This window comes from Ascaphus truei, chromosome 11, assembly GCF_040206685.1.
Source record: "Ascaphus truei isolate aAscTru1 chromosome 11, aAscTru1.hap1, whole genome shotgun sequence".
Classification (NCBI taxonomy): Eukaryota; Metazoa; Chordata; class Amphibia; order Anura; family Ascaphidae; genus Ascaphus; species Ascaphus truei.
This window is the reverse complement of record NC_134493.1, coordinates 39519051-39539064: the sequence shown is the minus strand read 5'-3', so window position 1 is coordinate 39539064 and position 20014 is coordinate 39519051. Positions and strand designations below refer to the sequence as shown.

General features: G+C 44.8%; 1 protein-coding gene across 3 annotated transcripts in view; it reads left to right on the top strand.

The window, feature by feature from the left end:
* Window positions 1-19560, top strand: part of LOC142463262 (uncharacterized) — a 22078-nt gene extending 2518 nt beyond the window's left edge. For all 3 annotated transcript variants that reach the window (XM_075565777.1, XM_075565778.1, XM_075565781.1), the window contains 19 exons: window positions 1036-1196; window positions 1729-1852; window positions 1952-2045; window positions 2412-2562; window positions 3274-3448; window positions 3836-3961; window positions 4543-4605; window positions 5511-5633; window positions 6131-6286; window positions 7320-7373; window positions 7484-7695; window positions 7943-8019; window positions 9525-9635; window positions 10132-10212; window positions 10440-10547; window positions 15748-15869; window positions 16251-16373; window positions 16962-17004; window positions 17336-19560. In XM_075565777.1, the coding sequence (XP_075421892.1) occupies window positions 1036-1196; window positions 1729-1852; window positions 1952-2045; window positions 2412-2562; window positions 3274-3448; window positions 3836-3961; window positions 4543-4605; window positions 5511-5633; window positions 6131-6286; window positions 7320-7373; window positions 7484-7695; window positions 7943-8019; window positions 9525-9635; window positions 10132-10212; window positions 10440-10547; window positions 15748-15869; window positions 16251-16373; window positions 16962-17004; window positions 17336-17419 (2188 nt within the window). In that variant the 3' untranslated portion in view covers window positions 17420-19560. The remainder of the gene's footprint in view (window positions 1-1035; window positions 1197-1728; window positions 1853-1951; window positions 2046-2411; window positions 2563-3273; window positions 3449-3835; window positions 3962-4542; window positions 4606-5510; window positions 5634-6130; window positions 6287-7319; window positions 7374-7483; window positions 7696-7942; window positions 8020-9524; window positions 9636-10131; window positions 10213-10439; window positions 10548-15747; window positions 15870-16250; window positions 16374-16961; window positions 17005-17335) is intronic.
* The last annotated feature ends 454 nt before the right edge of the window (window positions 19561-20014 follow it).

Sequence of the window (20014 nt, the reverse complement as noted above, 5' to 3'; positions counted from 1 at the left end):
TGCCGCAGACCGTGCGGACGCTGAGTGAACAGATTGCCTTAAGGCAGTGTTCGCGTCCATGCGGCGTACATGCGTGCGGAAGCAGGCGTTAAACTGATTTCTCAGCGCGACAGACAGGTCACGTGAGTGGTTCGCCCAATGAGGGCAAACCAGCTCCGTGACGTCACTAGGAACGCCCCCCATGGCGCATGTAGCATGGCCAGGGAAAGCACCCACTTTCCCTTAGCATGGTAGAAGACACCATGGCCCCAGCCTTACGATGGGGGTGGGCTTATGCTGGTTCCATGAGGAAAGAATGTATTTAAGTCTGGGAAAAGATTATGAAAATTAGATGTCTACAGAGGTGTATTTGGGATCAAATATAGGATATCTCATCTTCTCTTGCCAGTGACCTCTCTGAGAGAAAACATGACATATGGTGATGTGTAGCATTTTCTTTTATGTTATATCCTTCTTTTTATTTTGAGAAACTGTTATGTTTGCATAACTACCCCAGGTGGTGGCAGTGTATAGATATGATTAAAATTGAGTATGGGGTTAATATTAACTCATTGGCGGTACCTTTGTGGAGGAGAAAGGTGAGTTGGCTAGAGTAGCCGTGTGTGTTAACCCTGGTTGCATATCTAAGTCATGTGCTCACTTGTGTGCTGTTTGTGACGGTTGTATATAAGGACGGATTTAGGGGAGATGCTAACTCATTTGAGGGACCTTTGCGAAGGTGAAGAGTGGGGCAGCTTGCGAGTTGTGTATTAACCCTTGTCCTGTAGAGGAGTTATTGTCCATTTGAGGGACCTCTGCGGAGGTGAAAAGTGGGAGCCCTTGTGAGCGTGAGTATTAATGCTTGTCCCGTATGCAGGTCGCGTGCTTGCAGGGGTGTCGTAAGTGACAAAGGGTGGCAGCAGTGGGATAATCTCATGATATTATCATGACACTGAGCATTAAAGCTGAAGAATACAAATAGTTTTATTTCAATAACCAATATAGCTTCTATCATTTTACCACTCTGCTTATAACACATTTTTTCCCCCTTGCCAGAAGTTCAGTTACCATGAGGTCCGGAGCGGAGCCTGTGTGTGGGGAGGGCTCCTTCGTTAGCGCGGCCCTTACTGAAGAGAGTGTGATTGTTATCAGCGATGAGGAGGGCGATGTCACTCTGGGACTGGGGAACTCTGTGTTGTTGATTGAAGAGGCTGGAGGTAGGTGGTCCTCATTCAGTGTTGAGACTGACCTGTGCTGTCTTTTTTTGCTTTTGCAGAGGATGCCATTGAATCCTCATGCTGTAAAACTAGTAACTGTTTTTCTAGGACTCTTACTTATTGAGTGTATTTTCAGTGGGCCTAAACCCACAATGTTACATTTATTTAGATGATCATAGCAATCTGTATGCCGTCTCCTATAACAAAATGTCCCCACATGCAGTCAGCATCCCACGTGTTGAAAAAGAAAAATTGTTTGTTTTTGTACATATTACATGTTTAATTTTGCAACATTTATCAAGTGACATCAAACCCTTTAAGGATCCTGCTCATTATCCTAAGATCTGCTCTATGTCTATACCCCGTCACACATCTCTTCATTTTAAAGGGTACACCGAGGGACGAGCTCTTTTTTGTTGGTCCTTTTTTTATTTTCATTTACCATAGTATAGATTGTTCTCCCTCCTGCATTTGCTTTAACAAACTGGTATTCTGCCGTGGGGCTCATCCATACAATGTGTCGTCTTGGCAGATGAGTCTTTCGATCGAGAAAAGAAAACGGTGGAAGTGTTGGATGAGGAGATTGCGATAACCTTCAGCAGGAAGGGAAACGTGATGCCCCATGCCCGATACGACTGCATCACATATGCTTTCACGTAAGAGGTTATAGTCGTAACTATGGTTTGTTGGTGGGTGGGGGTTTAAGATTGTATAATGGTTGAACAGATTGTAAAACTGGTGTGTGTGTGTTTTAGGCGTGCTGAGGAAGAGACCCAACTTCCTCTAGAGGAGAACCCCAGTGCGTGTGCAGAATGCTACTGTTACCTTTGTGACAAGCCTGCCTCGGAGGTAAAGTGGAGCTGAAAATGTGTTGTACTGCCGTTTCGATACCTACATGCTGGAAAGTAGAACAGTTGTAGACCTTGTACCTAGAAGTGCATTAAGAGCCTGCAACAGAAATACTTCTTGAGCATGATAACTTGCCATGTGGTGCTGAGCTTTCTCCTAACAGGGGAGGAATGTCTGTCTGAAGTTGACCTATGTTAATGGAGTACTGGCAGACTTTAACTCCTTCATAGTGAAATGAAAGGCAAGACGGGAATTCTGGCCGGATTCCTGTGTGTCCTTCTGTGCTCGGCAGTCTGTTTTATACATAGGCATAGTAGTTTCTTCTTATTTTAAGTAGTTTTGGATTTATTCTTACACCTACTGCAGTGTCCCAATTGGACCACCATGTCCATCTGCCACTGCAATGCACACAACAAGAGTAAATACTGGAAGGAACAGCGAGACTGCGCCTTGGCCGGGGTGCTGACCATTTTCAACCTGGATCTCACGGAGATAGACGCAGAGCTTCGAGAAGGAGGTAGGCAGCATGTTCTGACACCTGCCATGGGGGATAGGGTCATGGTTTCTTCAACCAGAATCTGTAGAAAGCTGCATAAGAAAATGAGAAGGCAGCAGACCTCAAATCATCAGTTTTTATACTTTAATCTAACATGAACTTTGACGTATTTGTAGTAACAATGTCTTAATTTGTATTTGTAAATCCAAACTGAGCAGCCTGGCAAGTAATTGCAGAATCTTTAGAAGGGCAGAGCCTAGGTTGGGATATCCCAGTCTTGGCTTCTTAAAGACTTTGGCAAGGCATTCTTGTGCCGGTCCAGCCGTGTCACCGCGACCAAATCTCTGCTGGCGTTTTTGCCGCAGGTAACCTCGCCGCAGGGATTTTCCGCTGCTGGCGACGTCGCCGCTAAGTTTTCACTAACCTTAGCCCGTTAGCCCGTACCCTAAAAAACCCCAATACTGGCGTTGCCCTCTACCCTAAAAACCTTAACCCCTTCTTGTAGAAGCGGCTGATGGCAGCGGTTGCTGCGGCAAGATGCCAGTGGGGACTCGGTCAGAGCGAGATGGAGCGACCAAATGTCGCCATATTTATTTAGCAATCTGGTACATTACTGCTGAGCACCGTGACATTGTTGAATGTCATCATATATTTTCTAACTCTTACTATGGACGGGGCTTTTAGGTAACTGCGCTTCAGGCTGACACGGTAATGCTGTTCTGTCTGCCTTAGGAAACCAGTTGCAGAAATTAATTGGCGAACTGTCTGTGGAATACGCCCAGTTTCTGAAAGGACACATGGTCAATCGTGAGACAATTTACAACTGCACGTGTATCTGCCACCGGAAAAAGATAACTGGGAAATGCAATATATGTCCCATGCATCACACGCTCGTCCACATTCACAGGTAATGTATGATGTTCTATAACTTTTTATATCTCTGATGAGAAGACTCCTGACCGCCTCAGAATTGCCCAAACCACCTGCCTTCCCAGTATGAATATGGGTTTTAGGTCTGGACCTAGTGGAGTAGATTTTTTGAAGCTCAAGTCTGTAAATGGATACTAGTAGCATGGAGACAGGGAGGGTGAGATGCATGCAGCACTTCCCCTGAAGCTAACTACTTGCCACTGCTGCAGACGTGATACTAAACTTAATGGTCAGCCTCCATATTGGCAGTACTTGTATATTGGAATGCTGTTAGACACGCGGGTAACCTTTCCAACGCACTTTGATCCATTGTAATCTGCCTGTGTGCTGCTTGCCTGAAGGGTGCCCTCCCTTTCCTCTGCAGTTATTCTGCATTGTTCGCAATGACAACCGAATATTTAAATAAGGCGGAGAAGGAAAGTCCCAAGGCTGCTGCTGTGATGATGCTGGGTGCAGCCAAAGAACTGGTCAGTCATAAGGTGCCTCCCAAGTGAGTATGAGCTTTGGCTACCTGCTGCCCTATGCTGGCACGACCAGCTTTCAGTCCCACTGATTTTGATTCTATGCCTTTGAATACCCCCCTTTAATCATGTGATCACCATACTGTTTGCTTCTCCCCTGTGAGACCGGCCGTACGGACCAGAGCACCAGAAATACACTGCAGGCTTCTGCTCCGGAGGTACATGCACACGCACCTCTGAAGACTAATTGTAAATCTCTTTGGAATATAATGTGCTCTTTAAATACAGATCTGATACGTGGTCTCTTACAACTTACCATCACTAGTTCTTTGAGTGTGGGGGAAATTAGGCAGATGGTTGTGGCCCAGTAAGTCTCGTTTTATATCCAGATCCACGTCACCGCTATATTCTTCTCACAACTTGTTCTGTGAGCTGTAATCCAGCAGATTTCCTGTGATACATCCACAACCTGCACTTATGCTGTGATCTAGGGCACCATTGTGAAGATTCCCAAAACGTTTCGTAATGACCTTCTTTGTCCCATAGTCATGACTTTGGGGTCTGAGTTTTTTTTTCTGAGCTATTGAAAGGTTTTTTTTTTTCTTTTTAGTGCTTTTGCATTGAGCGACCCATCTGCAAACTTGAAGGACTCCACAGCCCTTTTAATGGCCAGGTATGTCTGAAACGGCTATTGCGTATGTCACAATATGCAGAGTAGAAAGTGTACCGGTCTATTTATCAATGGTTCCTAGCTGCAAAACTGGGGCATTAATACGGCACCAGATTTATCAAAGGAAGAAATCCCTTTGTTTGTATCCTAAATCTGGTGCCGTTTTACAGCTGGGACTTCACTTTTTCTCTACAAGAATGCTTTGTAACTGGGGCATCAAATGATGACCAATCCCATATAAATTTGATTAGGGCACATAATTTTTCTGGGAACCCTCATTTTTCAGCCCTTCAGTGGAAATTCTACAGGACAAAATTATCTCAAAATTAGCCTTAAAATATTCTCTATAACTGAAAATTAAGGGTGCAGTTTCCTACTTGGGTCGAAATATTTATTATTAGGCCCCCCCTCCCTTCTGCCCCTCTTTGTCTGTCTTGTATGTCCTTACCCCCCCCTTTTTTCTTTTTTTTTTTACTTTTCCTTTCTACCTTTTTTTAGCATAGTATAAATATTAAACAGTATAAGTAGATGCATCAATATCGGCAGAAAACAATGTTGAATCAATGTTTAATTATAGGCAGTTGATATTATAACAGGATCATAAGCAAGTACTCAAGAATGACCTGTATTGTCATCTTATTCTATATTACTGATACAGTCATCCCTTATTCTATCTGTATATTTCTGCTGTTTATATTGTTGGATATCTGCTATTTGTACTGTGTGAAAAACTAATGCAACATATTTAAAAAAAAAAAACAGCAGAGACTTTGCTGGCCCCCCGTGTTTGTTTTGGGGGCTTAAATAACCACTTTGCTGCTAAGGGTTCTCTGGAATGCGTTGCAGGATCTGGCTGCGAAGAGATTGACATTGGTTTCGGTCCCTTATCTTTGTTTCCTTCGGTGCAGGATAATCGCCAGTGTACAGAGGATGATGGTTTTATCCAATTTCCCTAAGACCATCTATGAAAAATTTGTAGTGTTCTTCCAGTCGCTCCCGCTGCCTCCTCACTGTTACGCTCTCACAAATAGGTAAGAATTGTTTTAATAGTCTGCTATAAGTGGGACTCTAGTTGCTTAATATTTAAAGCCGCAGTGTGACTGTTTCTGAAGTCCTGAATATAACCGCACACAGGCACAAAGGGGTCTTTCTGTACACAGTGCTTTAAGGAGCTAAACTAATAGAGTACCACTTAGATTGTAAGCTCTTCAGAACAGGTACTCCTAATCTACTTTTATGTTGAAGCTCTTATTCCTAATGTCATGTGTATTACTGCTGTAAAGCGCTGTGCACATGGATACATACTATTTCACTAAAAGGGGCACCTGTGGTTTTGAGAGCTGACGAGGTGTGGTCACAAGACATTAATTTAAGATTGTAAAAACCCTCCTGGCCTCTCATTTACCCTGGATATTTTTAGTTTTAAAATGTTGCATAAGAATACTTTCATCCTAGGAGTGCCAGAACTAGAAGGCCCGACCCATTTCCGGAAAGGAATAATTGACATGGCAATTTATTCCCCAAACAGTCTAAATGTCTTCCGATGGGATAATTTATTTTTGACGTCCGTCTTAGCGGGTCAGAACGTGACCGGGCAGCGTACAATCAAAGGCAAGAAAGAATTCCTGTGGGAGTCGTTACCTGTGGCGCAGGCCAGGGTGCAGAGGCTGGAGGAAGGCACGAGGTGAGCTCGCACCTGTCATTTGTGGAGTAGCATAGTAAATGTGGCCCTGCGTCCGTACTAACAGATGCCTTTCTGTGTGGCGTGGTTAAAGCTGCACTTCAAAACAATATCCTACGTGTTTTTTTTTTTTTTTAAAAATCAGTTCTGTGCTAGGAGAAAATACTCCAAAAAAAAAAAGCAACCATTTACAAGGTCAGTGCCCCTTCTGAAACAGGTTCTGGCACACCCCTTTTTGAGTCCCTCTCCTCTGCATATTTGGTCCTCTTCTGCTGCACTGACTGCCATTTAGTGAACCCCCGAGCCGAATCTTCACCAATCGATCGGCAACTTGGCTAATTACTTATCATTGTGTGGATTGGATTGATGCACATATTGAATAAAAATAAATATTTTTTTTAATTTTTTTTAAATGGCAGCTTGAACTGCTGCTTTAAATGTCCCTTTACAGCCTATTTGAATGAATGTGCTATAAGATGTGTTGCGCAATGGAATGGGTCTTATGGCGTAACGGCGCCTAATAAATCTGATCCATCCACTAGCACGGTGTCTTCCAGTATGGAAGGCATTTTATGGAGTTGTACTTCTTGGTAAATATGACCCTGAATGCTATAGGCACTGCTGATCCAAAGCTACATCGCACATAAATCTACAAGCCCGCCCGTTAGCTGAGCTAATATAAGAACTCTGATGCCTTTTGCGCACTGGCTCCTATCCGCCTTGGATGGATGAAGCTACGATCTAGATGTATTTAAGATGCAGTGTTCAGGTTTTTAATCACGTCCCTTATGACGCATAATTTTCAGCAGAGCGCAAGATGTTTGGGAGTGAAGATAAATGTCACAACAGTTTTAAAACGTGGACTTATGTATGTTCAGAAATAGGTTTTTAAGCCCTGTTATTTAAAATTCTGTTTGATATTCAACCTCCTTTTTAAAACACTTAGGGACGGCAAATCAGAGCCCTGTTTCTGGTCTAACCTTTTTTTTATATTGTGTTCTGCAATAACATCATGTAATGTCCTTGTGCTGTTTAGTTACAGGCAGCTGGTGCGTTACCTGAATGCTGTGAGATGCTCTGATGGGACTGGGTAAGAGTTACATTCCTACTGGCAACGCTCTGATCTGTCCCAAATAATGCTATATCGATTTTTAACCCTTTGCTAATTTTGGTAATCTATGCATTTTTTTGTGTGTGTAGCTTGGCACGTTTACGAGAAAAGACTCCTTTTTACATGTGCAAGTATGGAGACTTCGGTAACGCTGCCCTGCTGCTGCTGAAGGGCCTGTCCTGCAGTATAGCCTATCGTCTCACACCTTCCCAGTTTGAGTTGTACCTCACCATGTTCCGGACTGGCAGCTACCCACCGGGGAATGATCTTGCTGATAAGGGCCTCTGGATCCCTTACGAAGGTCAGTGCCTGAGTATGTTATGATCTTGTCATTCTTATAGCATCCAAGTTTAAATCCATTTACAGTTTACACAGGCATTTGTGTAAAATATAGTCCCAAATGTATAGATGTGAGCGGGAAGCTATATTCAGTCTTATTTCGTCAGCATTTTGCCGTGGAATTGCATGGAATGTTTCTTTGAATATCATTGGCGTGTCCTGCTCATTGTGGCACCGTTTTGTGAACATGCACATTTTATTTTCCTTAGGTCCTGCAATGAAGAAGGGTTTTTTAGTACGTTATGCAATCAGAATTCTTTATTGCAATAGTATACTGGCTCAAGAGGTAAGTGTTGGCCTAGGACTGCTACTGCCATCTACATGTCTCACATTTTAACCGTGTGCGTAACTGTTACCTACGCCCATATTCCCATATTATCTCTAAGGCCGAGCTCATACACTCCGCTTGCTTGCGAGAGTGCGAGCTCTTACCGTGCTGCGCTGTAGCACAAGCGATCTGTGCTTATACTGTTGGTGATGGGGTGGCGGGAGCACGGCTATGACGTCACGGAGATGGTTCGCCGGGATTGCCCGAACCGCTCACGTAATGTGGCCGCCGCTTGAAAAGATACATTTGCTTGTCTTTTCAAAACGCGAGTGCCCTCAAGGGATCCTGCATTTTGTGCTTGGCGTGCGCAAGCACCATCGCACACAGCATAAGCTCAGCCTAAATGTCTGTGAAATATCTGTAAATTGAATGCATAACCTCTGTTCATTTAATGCAGGTGGGTGCTCAACTCCAGTCCCCAAGCGCCCCCCCCCCCCCCAACAGGTCAGATATTCAGGATATCCTGGCTTCAGCACATGTGGCTCTCAGTCCCTGCTTCAGCGCAGGTTGCTGAATCGGGCTCAGTCTTTGGGCCTCTCATTGAGCCATCTGTGCTGAAGCTGGGATAGCCTGAAAACCTGACCTGTTGGGGGGGCTAGAAGATTGTAGTTGTAGTTGTAGTGTAACCATCTATTGTCATCATAACTCTGCCCAGGACATACTTGAAAACGAGAGTGCATTAGTTCCTGGTAGAACATTTTATAAAGCGACAGTTCATAAAAGGAAGAGGTCGTTTGGATAAACCGACATTTCCAGCCATGGCAGCTGCTCTGACTTGGAGAAATGAAACTAAATGAATAGACGTTGCAGAGCTGATGTTAAAATGTCATGTACCTGTACCTCGCCGCAGACCTGTTACATGAGCTGTAACTTCAGCAACGTGGATTGTGTAATGTTGGTTTAAAGCTAAAGTTCCCCCCCAACTAACCTCCCCCTTTTTACAGAATTAGAACCAGGAGGACACCCCTAGCCAAGCCACGTTCTTTTTAATTTGGGAACCCCTCCGGTCCCAGGGTACTTACCAGGGAAGTTACCACTATGGCGTCTTAGGCTTTAAAGAGTGTTTAAAAGGCAGTCCAATGGTAAGCTGCACCCCGATGATAAGGCGGCTTCCTATTGGGCAGAGATTTGGCAGCCGTTATGCCTTCTCTGAAGGGAAGATTTAAACCCAGTAACTTCACCGGTAAATCTCTGTAGAACTGGAGGGTACCCAGAGCTGAAATTTGTGCTATTCATGTCTAGGGGACCACCTGCTTCTCATTCTGGGCAGGGGGAGAGAATCGGCAGTAAAAGAGATGGGTGGGTTGCTTTTTCAACTTGTAACTCCCTGGCATGTTTTCAGATGAATGTTAAGTTGTATTTTACAGACCTATTTGCCATCACATTGTAAACACTGCGGTGGAGTTGTTTAGTAGTAGGAAGGGTTATTGAAACCATGCTAGCGTGTTTTGTTCCATTTTCAGCCGAAATGTTGGAGCTCTTTGATCAGAACCTGGAACATAAATGATACTTTGACAGAGGAAGGGCAAGTGTGTCCTTTACTTCTGCCTCAACCAAATCCACATTTCCAACTGGTACGTTACAGGAACTTTGCATGGGTAGCATTGTGTGTGTTTTGTTAAATGGGAATATGATGCTGGGTTCCTTTTTCATCCCACGATTTCTGATGCGGGGTTGGATGTTGGGACCAAAATGACTGGAAGGGCCACCCTGAGAAAATAAATGCAGGAACTTGAGTAGTCAAAGGTGCCTTTGAAAATGGGCAGAAGTGGGATTACAAGGGCACCCAACTTCTAACCACTTCTAGGTGTCTCCTGGCAATGACAATTACAATAGAAACTCACTCAGCTGACACTGTGCATGGGAATGGAGGGGCTTGTTATAAAGCCCGGGTCTCTCTGAGAACTCGTATTGATGCTTTTGTCACATTTCACTATTTTTTTTTTTTTTTTTCTGTACCCGAAATGTGTAAGTTTTTCAGGGCCATGAATTCCTTGTGTTCCTTTCATAGTGCACTGCACACTAACCGTGCTGTGTAAGAGTCAACAGTCTTATTTCTGCCTTCTTTAGACAGTGTTGAACTTGTCTTGCACTATCCTGGATGAGCTGCGCAGGCAGGCGCACGCTGTTTTGCCTGATCCATTTATTAAGGTACGTCGTTTTATTTTGCCCTGTGCATGTTGCTCCAATATCTTTGTTAGCACTGCCTGCTAATAGTTAATAGGGCAGTTAAGTTTTTGGATGTTACAAGTTGTGATGTTGTTTTTTAATGGACGAACTCGTGTTCTTCCTAGGAGTTGCAGTGAAGGAGTTTGGAGACCTTGCAGGTCTCCTCTTAGTTTGTAACTAGTGTCTCCTGCTTCTACCCTTTATTGTAGTTTCCTAACGCCTCTGAACTGATCCTCATCGTGCAAGCGGTTGTCCAACTAATGATGAACACTGTGGCTCCTTTGCGCTCCACTGTAGAGCTTGTGTTGGCCTTTGGGGTAAGATTTCACCATGAATGAGATTGCATACCGGTCTGGTAAGGGTTATCTTTTCATTTGAAATAATCGCATAAATGAAGGGGGGAAATGCAAAGTAAAACACCAACAGCCGTGGTCATCAATAGGACAAAGCCCCAGTGTCACGGGAGACCAGGTATTTACACCTTTTAAACCGGGATCATAACATTGAGCAAAACAAGGAGGTAAAATAAATTGTGATTTATTCCTTGGAAACAGACGTGCACATTATTCCTTGGAAACAGACGTGCACACAATGGATTACAATATACAATGGAAAACACACTTACTGGGGGTCTGGGTGAAAAAACTAGCCTTTCCTAGCTTTTACAGTCCATAAAACAATGTCTTTTTTGGTTACCGGGGTTTAGCCCGAAAAAGTCCTGGTACTCAATTCAGCATGAGTTACCAGACACCACCGCTGTATCTCTTCCGGAGCTGCCAAAACCCCTTGACCGGGAGCAAGTACCAAACGTCCTGTTAATCTTCTCGGCGTGTAGTTCCAGCCGTGACCGCTACGTCCTCTTTTCAGAACTTGGCCCCGAAAAGACGGGCGTAGAAAATGTCTTGCCTTGAAATTTCCGAAGCCGGCTCGCGTATATTCCTCCAAGAGCATCTTTTGGTGATTTTGAATTTGCCGCTGCTGTCTTGGCGATTTAGAATCTGCGTTCCGGATTGGCTGCTGGCTTTCTTATAGTTATTTCAGTCCCATTCATGAAATACTACAGCCAATCCGAGCGTGGGAGAATTCCTACCAGCCAATCAGAGCATTGCGAGTCTACTGAAGCCGGGCAAGGATGGATTCGAAATCTGACGGGGGCATGTGCCAACTTGGCTCCTCTGCCGCCTGAGTTCAAAGCCACCCGTGGAGTTGGGCATCTCAAGGTCTGGGCTGGCGAATGGTAGTCCGATGACTTCCATTCATGCCAGGACAAGGGTACTTGAGTCTAACTCCTCCGCCCAAATGGCTTTAACACCTTGGCAATCTCTGTGGCTTTCAAGGCCAGGACCCGAGCAGACTCGGTGGCACCAGGCTTGGTAGCCCCAGGGTGTCTTGGAACTGCGGACTCTGAAATCCCCAGCTCATATACAGTGCATAAATATATATACCATTATACACAACGTCAGAAATAAAAATATTTCACAATTTTGTCCAAGTCCTTCTTAGCTTTGACAGAAAAGACGCGCACGTTCAGTTTCAGCGCTCCTAGACCTTCCTATAAGAAATTGTGTAAAAAGTATACAGTAATCGAATAACGCTTAGGTTCAATCCCAGAGTTACTTTTCTTAAAACACATAGGAAGTTGGACTTGGGCATAAAATCAGCTTGCAACCTTATCGATTTGTTGAAGCACCCCAGAACCTCTATACTTGTTTCTGGTGATTGGGCATATACTGGGGGACTCCCATTAACCTAGGGACCCCTGACTGTACCCGGGATACACATATCCCTATGCCCCCATTTACCTTTCTGGTCTGTGCTGAAGCAGGGAAACCTGGCAGTGAGTTGCACAAATGCTTTCCAGGGAGGATTTTGCCCGGAGGTCTGTGTCTACATGTCCCCGAGAATCTGACCCGATTCCCGGACACAATTTTGGGGTGGCCAGCAACTCTGGACCCCTTCTACTTAGACACAATCCGACAACACTTTCACCGCAAAACCCACCCTGAAACTGAGAGCCTGAGAATCTCCACTGGTTAGCACTCCTGGAAAGGTAAAATACACATACAGTCTTTTTTAGAGTATAATGCATGTGCCATGACTGGGTTCAAGAGCTGACGCTTTAATCTCCCCAATATGGCTCAGAGGTAACCAGCCGGGCATAAGACCTTTATTTATGTCCTGGTTACCACCTCACCGTCACACCCTGTAAAGGGCCTTCAACTGGTATACGTTTGTACGTATTTATTTATGTTTTGAGGGTGCAGTATACTGTACATTTCTTTTGGTTGGGTTGCTGATGTGATTTAAGCCTTGTGTATGTTTTACATATGTGCAAGGTTTACGATGACCTGTTTTATAAAATACTGTTAAGTTTTAAGTAAAAGCAGCAGCCGTCAAATGATACATCCTAACAAATACAGGCAAATCTATTTGCTATGCCACATAACAAATCACATTCGTAATGCCAAATTCTGTGTTTTCACACCATGTACCTCCATACAGCTTGTAACTTGCTGACCGTGACTGGGGCAGTCTCTGCTTCGGTGCTGACCGTGACTGGGGCAGTCTCTGCTTCGGTGCTGACCGTGACTGGGGCAGTCTCTGCTTCGGTGCTGACCGTGACTGGGGCAGTCTCTGCTTCGGTGCTGACCGTGACTGGGGCAGTCTCTGCTTCGTTGCTGACCGTGACTGGGGCAGTCTCTGCTTCGGTGCTGACCGTGACTGGGGCAGTCTCTGCTTCGGTGCTGACCGTGACTGGGGCAGTCTCTGCTTCGGTGCTGACCGTGACTGGGGCAGTCTCTGCTTCGGTGCTGACCGTGACTGGGGCAGTCTCTGCTTCGGTGCTGACCGTGACTGGGGCAGTCTCTGCTTCGTTGCTGACCGTGACTGGGGCAGTCTCTGCTTCGGTGCTGACCGTGACTGGGGCAGTCTCTGCTTCGGTGCTGACCGTGACTGGGGCAGTCTCTGCTTCGGTGCTGACCGTGACTGGGGCAGTCTCTGCTTCGGTGCTGACCGTGACTGGGGCAGTCTCTGCTTCGGTGCTGACCGGGACTGGGGCAGTCTCTGCTTCGGTGCTGACCGGGACTGGGGCAGTCTCTGCTTCGGTGCTGACCGTGACTGGGGCAGTCTCTGCTTCGTTGCTGACCGTGACTGGGGCAGTCTCTGCTTCGGTGCTGACCGTGACTGGGGCAGTCTCTGCTTCGGTGCTGACCGTGACTGGGGCAGTCTCTGCTTCGGTGCTGACCGTGACTGGGGCAGTCTCTGCTTCGGTGCTGACCGTGACTGGGGCAGTCTCTGCTTCGTTGCTGACCGTGACTGGGGCAGTCTCTGCTTCGGTGCTGACCGTGACTGGGGCAGTCTCTGCTTCGGTGCTGACCGTGACTGGGGCAGTCTCTGCTTCGGTGCTGACCGTGACTGGGGCAGTCTCTGCTTCGGTGCTGACCGTGACTGGGGCAGTCTCTGCTTCGGTGCTGACCGGGACTGGGGCAGTCTCTGCTTCGGTGCTGACCGGCCTTGAGGGCGGCAGTGTTTTGCGTTCTAAAATTAATTAATTTCCATTTGGTATCTGACGACTAATGTATGCTCGTGTCTCGATCAGTTCACGTCTCCTTTCTGAGGCATCTTAGAAATGTTAAACGCCCAACTTGCGAGAAAACATTCTATAAGTTAATTGTGCCACTTCTTTTCCCTTAAACAAATATAACCACCCTTGATGCAAAACAAACAGCGCACTGAGGATCAATGGGGTAAAAAAAAAAAAAGATAATATATGTTATATGTCAATAATGGAATATATAACACTCACATAAAAAGAGGTGGATCGAAACGATCCTAGTATCCGCATGTCCACAGAGGGTCGGGCTCCGTTATCTTGTAGTCCAGCCGAAAAGATTGTGTTCAGTAACTAGATCCAAATTTCTGTCGGCCGAATACTACCGAATACAATCTTTTCGCCTGGACTACTCTCTTTAAGAACTGAGGACTTTCAGGTCGCGGGGTTTCTGGATAACAGAGCCTGACCCTCTGTGGACATGCGGATGCTAGGATCATTTTGATCCACCTCTTTGTTTGTAAGTGTTACAAGTTCCATTATTGACATATAACATATATTGTGTTATACTAACTGAGTTTTGTTATTTCTCCCTTTGCGCCCCATTTTTGTTTTTTGCGTGTCCTGGATTTGCCCCGCTGATCATGGGAGTAGCCAGGAGGATCACTTCAACTCAGAAAAGACTAAGGGAAGAAAAAGGGACGGCGCGCACTGTATTTCTTTGGTGTAAAAAAAAAAAAGATGTATTGTAAGAAACATCACTTTTGTCAATAAGACGTAAGTGCAAACAATAAAAAACATAGAGGGACAACTTAAAATAAATAAATAAAATACAGTATAGAAAACATAAAGGCAAAGTCGCTGCTAATATCCAATGAATGGAACTTACAAATGTAAACAAGCAGTCTTGCGGTTGGACATTGTATCGTGCCGGCTGAGGTGGAGAGTCTCCGGATACTGATCAAGATGGAAATGCACGGATGAGAGCAACCAGGCTCTGACTGCTGGCACGTAGGCGTAACCTTTGCATAACCAACGCATTTCGCACGGTTGTGCTTCGTTATGGAGTCACTTCCAAAGGTCTCGCCTGCTGGTTATAAACTACTGACATCCAATCAGAAAGGGTCCTGGTCCCACCAATCGCCTATCACTTAAATGTAGGAAGTGATTGGCTGCACATCATAAGGACCATAGAGTGCATAATAATACATATAAATACATACACATACAGTAGGGATGGACCTAAATTGCCATAAGTTCATTGATGACCATACTAATGGAACAATGATTCTTAAATGTGTATGATTGAGAACTACTATTCTATTGATACTTTTAATTCTGTGCATGTTAACGAGTGGATGTTATTAATTTTTATCGCTCTGTTTATTTTTGCACTTGTCTTGTTTACTAAAGTGATGTTTCTTATAATTTATCCTTTTTCACCCCATTGATGCTCAGTGCGCTGTTTTTGTCGCTTTCATTTGTTGTGAGATTGTTGGAGTACTCCTAACCAACGGTTGCAAGGGAAGCAATCTCCTGTTAGCCAACCGTGGGAAGCTTGGGCGCGGTTTTCAACACTTTCTGCATCCTTGATACAAACTAGCTTTTTAAGCGTTGTTGCGAGTATTGAAAAAAAAAAAAAAGCACACGTCACAAGGGCAACCAAAAAGGGCTTTGCCAGTGCAAGTTCTTGTTCGTGCTCCGTGACCTCAGTAGGAAGTAGCTAGTGGAAGTCGGACAAGTTTCATCTTAAATACGAACAGGGGGCTGATATTGGTAAATGAAGCATCAGTCGCCATTGCTTCATTTTGACAGCAGGCTGCTCTGCACATTTCAAGAGCATTCATTAATTCCCTTTATAGCTGGCAGTGCAATAGGGTTAACATTTGGTGTAGAGAGAGAATGGACCAGTCTGCACGTGTGATAATGGTCAATGGCTTTACCCCCTCCTGTGTCTTTTATCCTAGAAGAATGTTTGGGCCCTGTCCCTTCTGTTGGACGGGATCGCTCCCATGGAAAACCTGTTGTTCAGCTTTATAACCAACCTCAACAAGGAGCTGCATGATGAGGAGCAACATGTCGTGGCCGAGTATGTTTCACCGCACCTCATTGTCTCCACCATCCTTAAATAAAACGGGTTGAGCTGCAGAAAGACAAAACCATTCCACTTCTTTAAAGTAATGTTTTTACCGCTCCCCGCTTTACCCCCCCCCCCCCCCCACCCCCAATATGGGACCTGTTGCACTTTGTATTCATGATGGGCGACAATCAGCTTGGTTACTCTGTCACACTCGCTCATACATCAAGACCCAAACAAGCCGAAGGAAGTCTGGGAATATAAGCATTCTTGTGTGGCAGTGTAATATTGTATCAGATGCAGAACTATATCTCCCAGCGTGCTAATAGAGACTGAAAAAATGGCCAACCCCACTCTACCGTTTATCATGTTTCTTGCTCCCACTCTTAACAGGTGGATTAAGCATGGCTCCTGCTATGTGTCGCAGCTTGTTTCCCTGTTTGTATCTCAGAGGAGTGAGCTGGCTCGGTCTGTTGGCTTTCATATCCTTGATATGATCATACAAAACATAACCAGGTAAGTATAGGCAGTGTCTACACGGCCTGCATTCAACTTGTTTCATGGCCATTTTGGCGTTAAAAGGATGCATGCAGAGACCTTTTCATCCTCCTCTTTAGCAACCATACATGGTGCTTTGAGCCATATATATGAAACTGGGCTAAACTATATTGCACTTTACAGACCATTCAGTAGAAAGGACTGTTGGGTGTCTTACGGCTTACCACTTGGTAAATACGGCAGAGCAGGAGTATAACCACACGCATATGTCCCGTATCAAATGTTACAGGCCATGATTTATTCTGTGTTCTGGACATTTTTGGGGGGCTGGTAAACGTTGTTTTTTTTTGTGTGTGTGTGTTCTGCAAATTAAAAGGCTTCAAAGGGGAAACTGTAACTAAAAGTACTGGCTATTTAGTCTTCCTGTGTTTGTCAAACTGTTTTGAGTTGCACCTTTAAATAAAGGGAGAGCAGATCTCTAATTTCCCTAATATCCAGACTGCTGTGCACAGGTAAATCTACAAATCGTACCTAGTGGATAAGCGTCTGACCGTCGCACAGCAGATCTCTAACCGTTTGTGCTTTTTGTATTCCTCCCTCCCCCAGGTTTTCCTGGACTCCTTATGTTGCTACTTACTTGAAAAGCAGGGTAAGTGAATCTTGAACTCCCCCTCCAGTGATTTGCATGTCTGTATGTGGAAGGCAAGGTGAATGTCACACTCCGTGTCCACATGTATTGTCCGGCTAGAGATTCCATGCACCCCAGTGCATGTTTCTCTCATACTTTTGGATAGAAATGTCTGTATATTGTATTTCTTCTTTCTGCAGTGGCTATGAACCCTTGTAGTTGTAATGGTCGTTTAGCAAATTAATATTCTGTTTACCTAATCTGTACTTTTACTTTTGAGCGTCTTGAACAACTCTTCTCCTCCCCCTCCCCTCTACCCCCCCCCCCCCCCTCTCTCTTTGTCTCTCTGCAGATACTCAAGGATTTCCAATTCACCAACCCTTTAGAGCTACAAACATTACAGAGTAAAATCGGAAGGTTGGCTGCAAAATCCTAATGTCCTCCATGGTGGCAGGCCCACATGGCAAGGATACACATAGAGAGACTGCTTAAACTGAACAGTGTTGTGATCAGACATGCACTTTGCAAGGCGAAGAACTTTCATTCATCTGGGAGAAATTCAAGGACTTTAACAGATGCTTTGTTTATATCCATGATACTTCGAGGACCCACACATATTTTTGTCCGCTTGAAATCCATCTTTTAAGCTGCTGTGGAGACACCCCCCTCTCCCCATACAGGGGGCAGAAATTCTGTTTTAATTTTGAGTGATTCCGGTTTTACAGTTCTACACTTGTTTCAAAATTCCTTACTGCAGAATAGCGAGCTGCAGCCGACCCAGCTCCCGACGCGCCGGCAGGGTTCAGCGCTGATGACACCGTTGCAATCTGACACGTTTTGCTGAAGAAGGGACTGTTGTGCATCTGTATTTTAACATGAGTGATGCACCAAAGCTGCTCGGTATCGTGACTGCAGGGCACTAATTAACTCTTTTGTTGCCAAAATGTTTTTTTTTAATGGATTAGTCCACAATTGTAATACATGGGTTAAACGATCATTAAAGTATGCCGGTGTTGAATTATTTTCAACCATTTCAATCCATCTGAGCAGAACTGTATAATGTATTAAACTCAGGAATACATATTTTTTTTTTTTTTTTAAATTTGTACCTTTTTGTGCGATTTTGTTTGAGGTGCCCAGGATTATTGTTGCGTTTTTCTGAAACCGTAGCACAAATTAAAAGTTTGTGGCAAGAACAAAGGATAATTCAGGCACTCTACATACATGGATCCCAAGTGAAGCAGCAGCCCATTGCTCAGTATTATTTTATAGGGCTAACCTGTACGTCCCTCGCCTTGATAAAAAGCTGCCATATGTAGCCGAAATGTTGGTTTCTTTTTTGGCTCATTAAACTGTATTGTTTGGGGCGGGGAGATTGCGCTGCCATTTCTCTTTCATTATAAGTTTATGTAGTAACCCAGGGTTGGTCAACTCCAGTCCTCGAAACCCCCCCCCCCCCCCCCACAACAGGTCAGGTTTTCAGGATATCCCAGCTTCAGCACAGGTGGCTCAGTCTTTGACTGAGCCTCGGAGCCACCTGTGCTGAAGCAGGAACTGATTGAGCAACCTGACCTGTTGGGGGGCCTTGAGTACTGGAGTTGACCACTCCTTTAGTAAGCCACCAGTACAGAAGGACTCTCCTTGTCTTAGGAGCGTTGCTTACCCATTCCGTCTGGAGTGGTTTGTTCTTATTGTAAACCTCAGTACGAATTAGAGGGGAAATGTTTTATTTTGTGTTTCAGTGTTGATCCTCTTTTCGCTGAGTGCAATACCGCCAGTGCCTACGGCATATAATTATAACTTCCCTCCAACTCGTGCACTGCGCAGCGCTATGTTACACATGTGTGAGATATTGCACTGGGATGTGCTGCAGAAGCAAATTAACCTATTGAAAGCCAGCACTTAAAGCATTAACCCTGCGTATTCCGTCTAAAAATTGGTTTACGTAGAATTTCTAACTAATGTCCTTTTTCTGCAGTTTACGGTTTTGGACAGGAGGGGGAAAAACTGCAGTATGTTTGCCGGTCTCATTAAAAATGACCATCTTTAATTCACTTTTAACTCCTTGCCATGTTTGTGTAACCTTTCCAATAGGTCTGCATGTCTGCACAAGCAAGGTAGACGAGATCTCATTTTCCCTCTGTTTGGGTCTTCTCTACATCCATGTGTAAGACTTAAATAATTGTTACCGTGAAACAAGTGTTGAAACCCCGCACAGGAGCTGTGATTACTTTGACCTGGGTTCCATCTACAATTCATCTTCTTGAACAGGACCTGGTGCTTTTATGGATTTAAGCAAAGTGATTGGTTATTCCCTTTGCATTTTTCATTGCACATTAAAAGGATGAATTGGTTCTCTAACAAATGGAGGCCAATTTTCTCTGCTCCTGTCGGAGATTTTGCCTTTATGTACAGAGAAGAAAAGTACACAACTCCATGGCATCTGTGTGTTTACATCTTTGCTCAAAGACTTTTTCCCCTTAAAAATTTTTTTTTAAATATATATTTATGTGCAAATATTTTCCTAGAAGTTCTGTCAAATATATACATTGTCCTTTAGAAGTATAAATAAAGTTGTATTCTATATAATCTTGCCGCCCGTTTTATATAAACTACATTTAATCCTTGGGGAAGAGTGCAGGGCCTCTGCACCCGCTGTGCCCCCCCCCCCCCCCCTGCCGTTTGAGCACCCCTGCTTTAAGGGACTCTGAAATACATGCCTTTTGATCCTAATCTGCATTTGCCCTCTGTTTTTGTTGTGGTTATGTAGAATAGTGGCGTTTTGGGCAATCCAGGAAACTAAGAGCTTTTTATTAGGTAATAAAGTGTGTTTATCACCATTCACCGGGTGTCCCCAACTTAAGTGTTTAGGAGAGGGGCGGGCACCAACCAATGCATGCACACCATACATTTACCGGGGGGGGGGGGGGTCTGCAGTGCCGCTCTGGTCCCACTCATGGATGCGCAAGTTGGGCCCTGACCGGCACGCAGCAGCTGTCGGTGGCACTGCTTTGGGGACACCCCCCCCCCC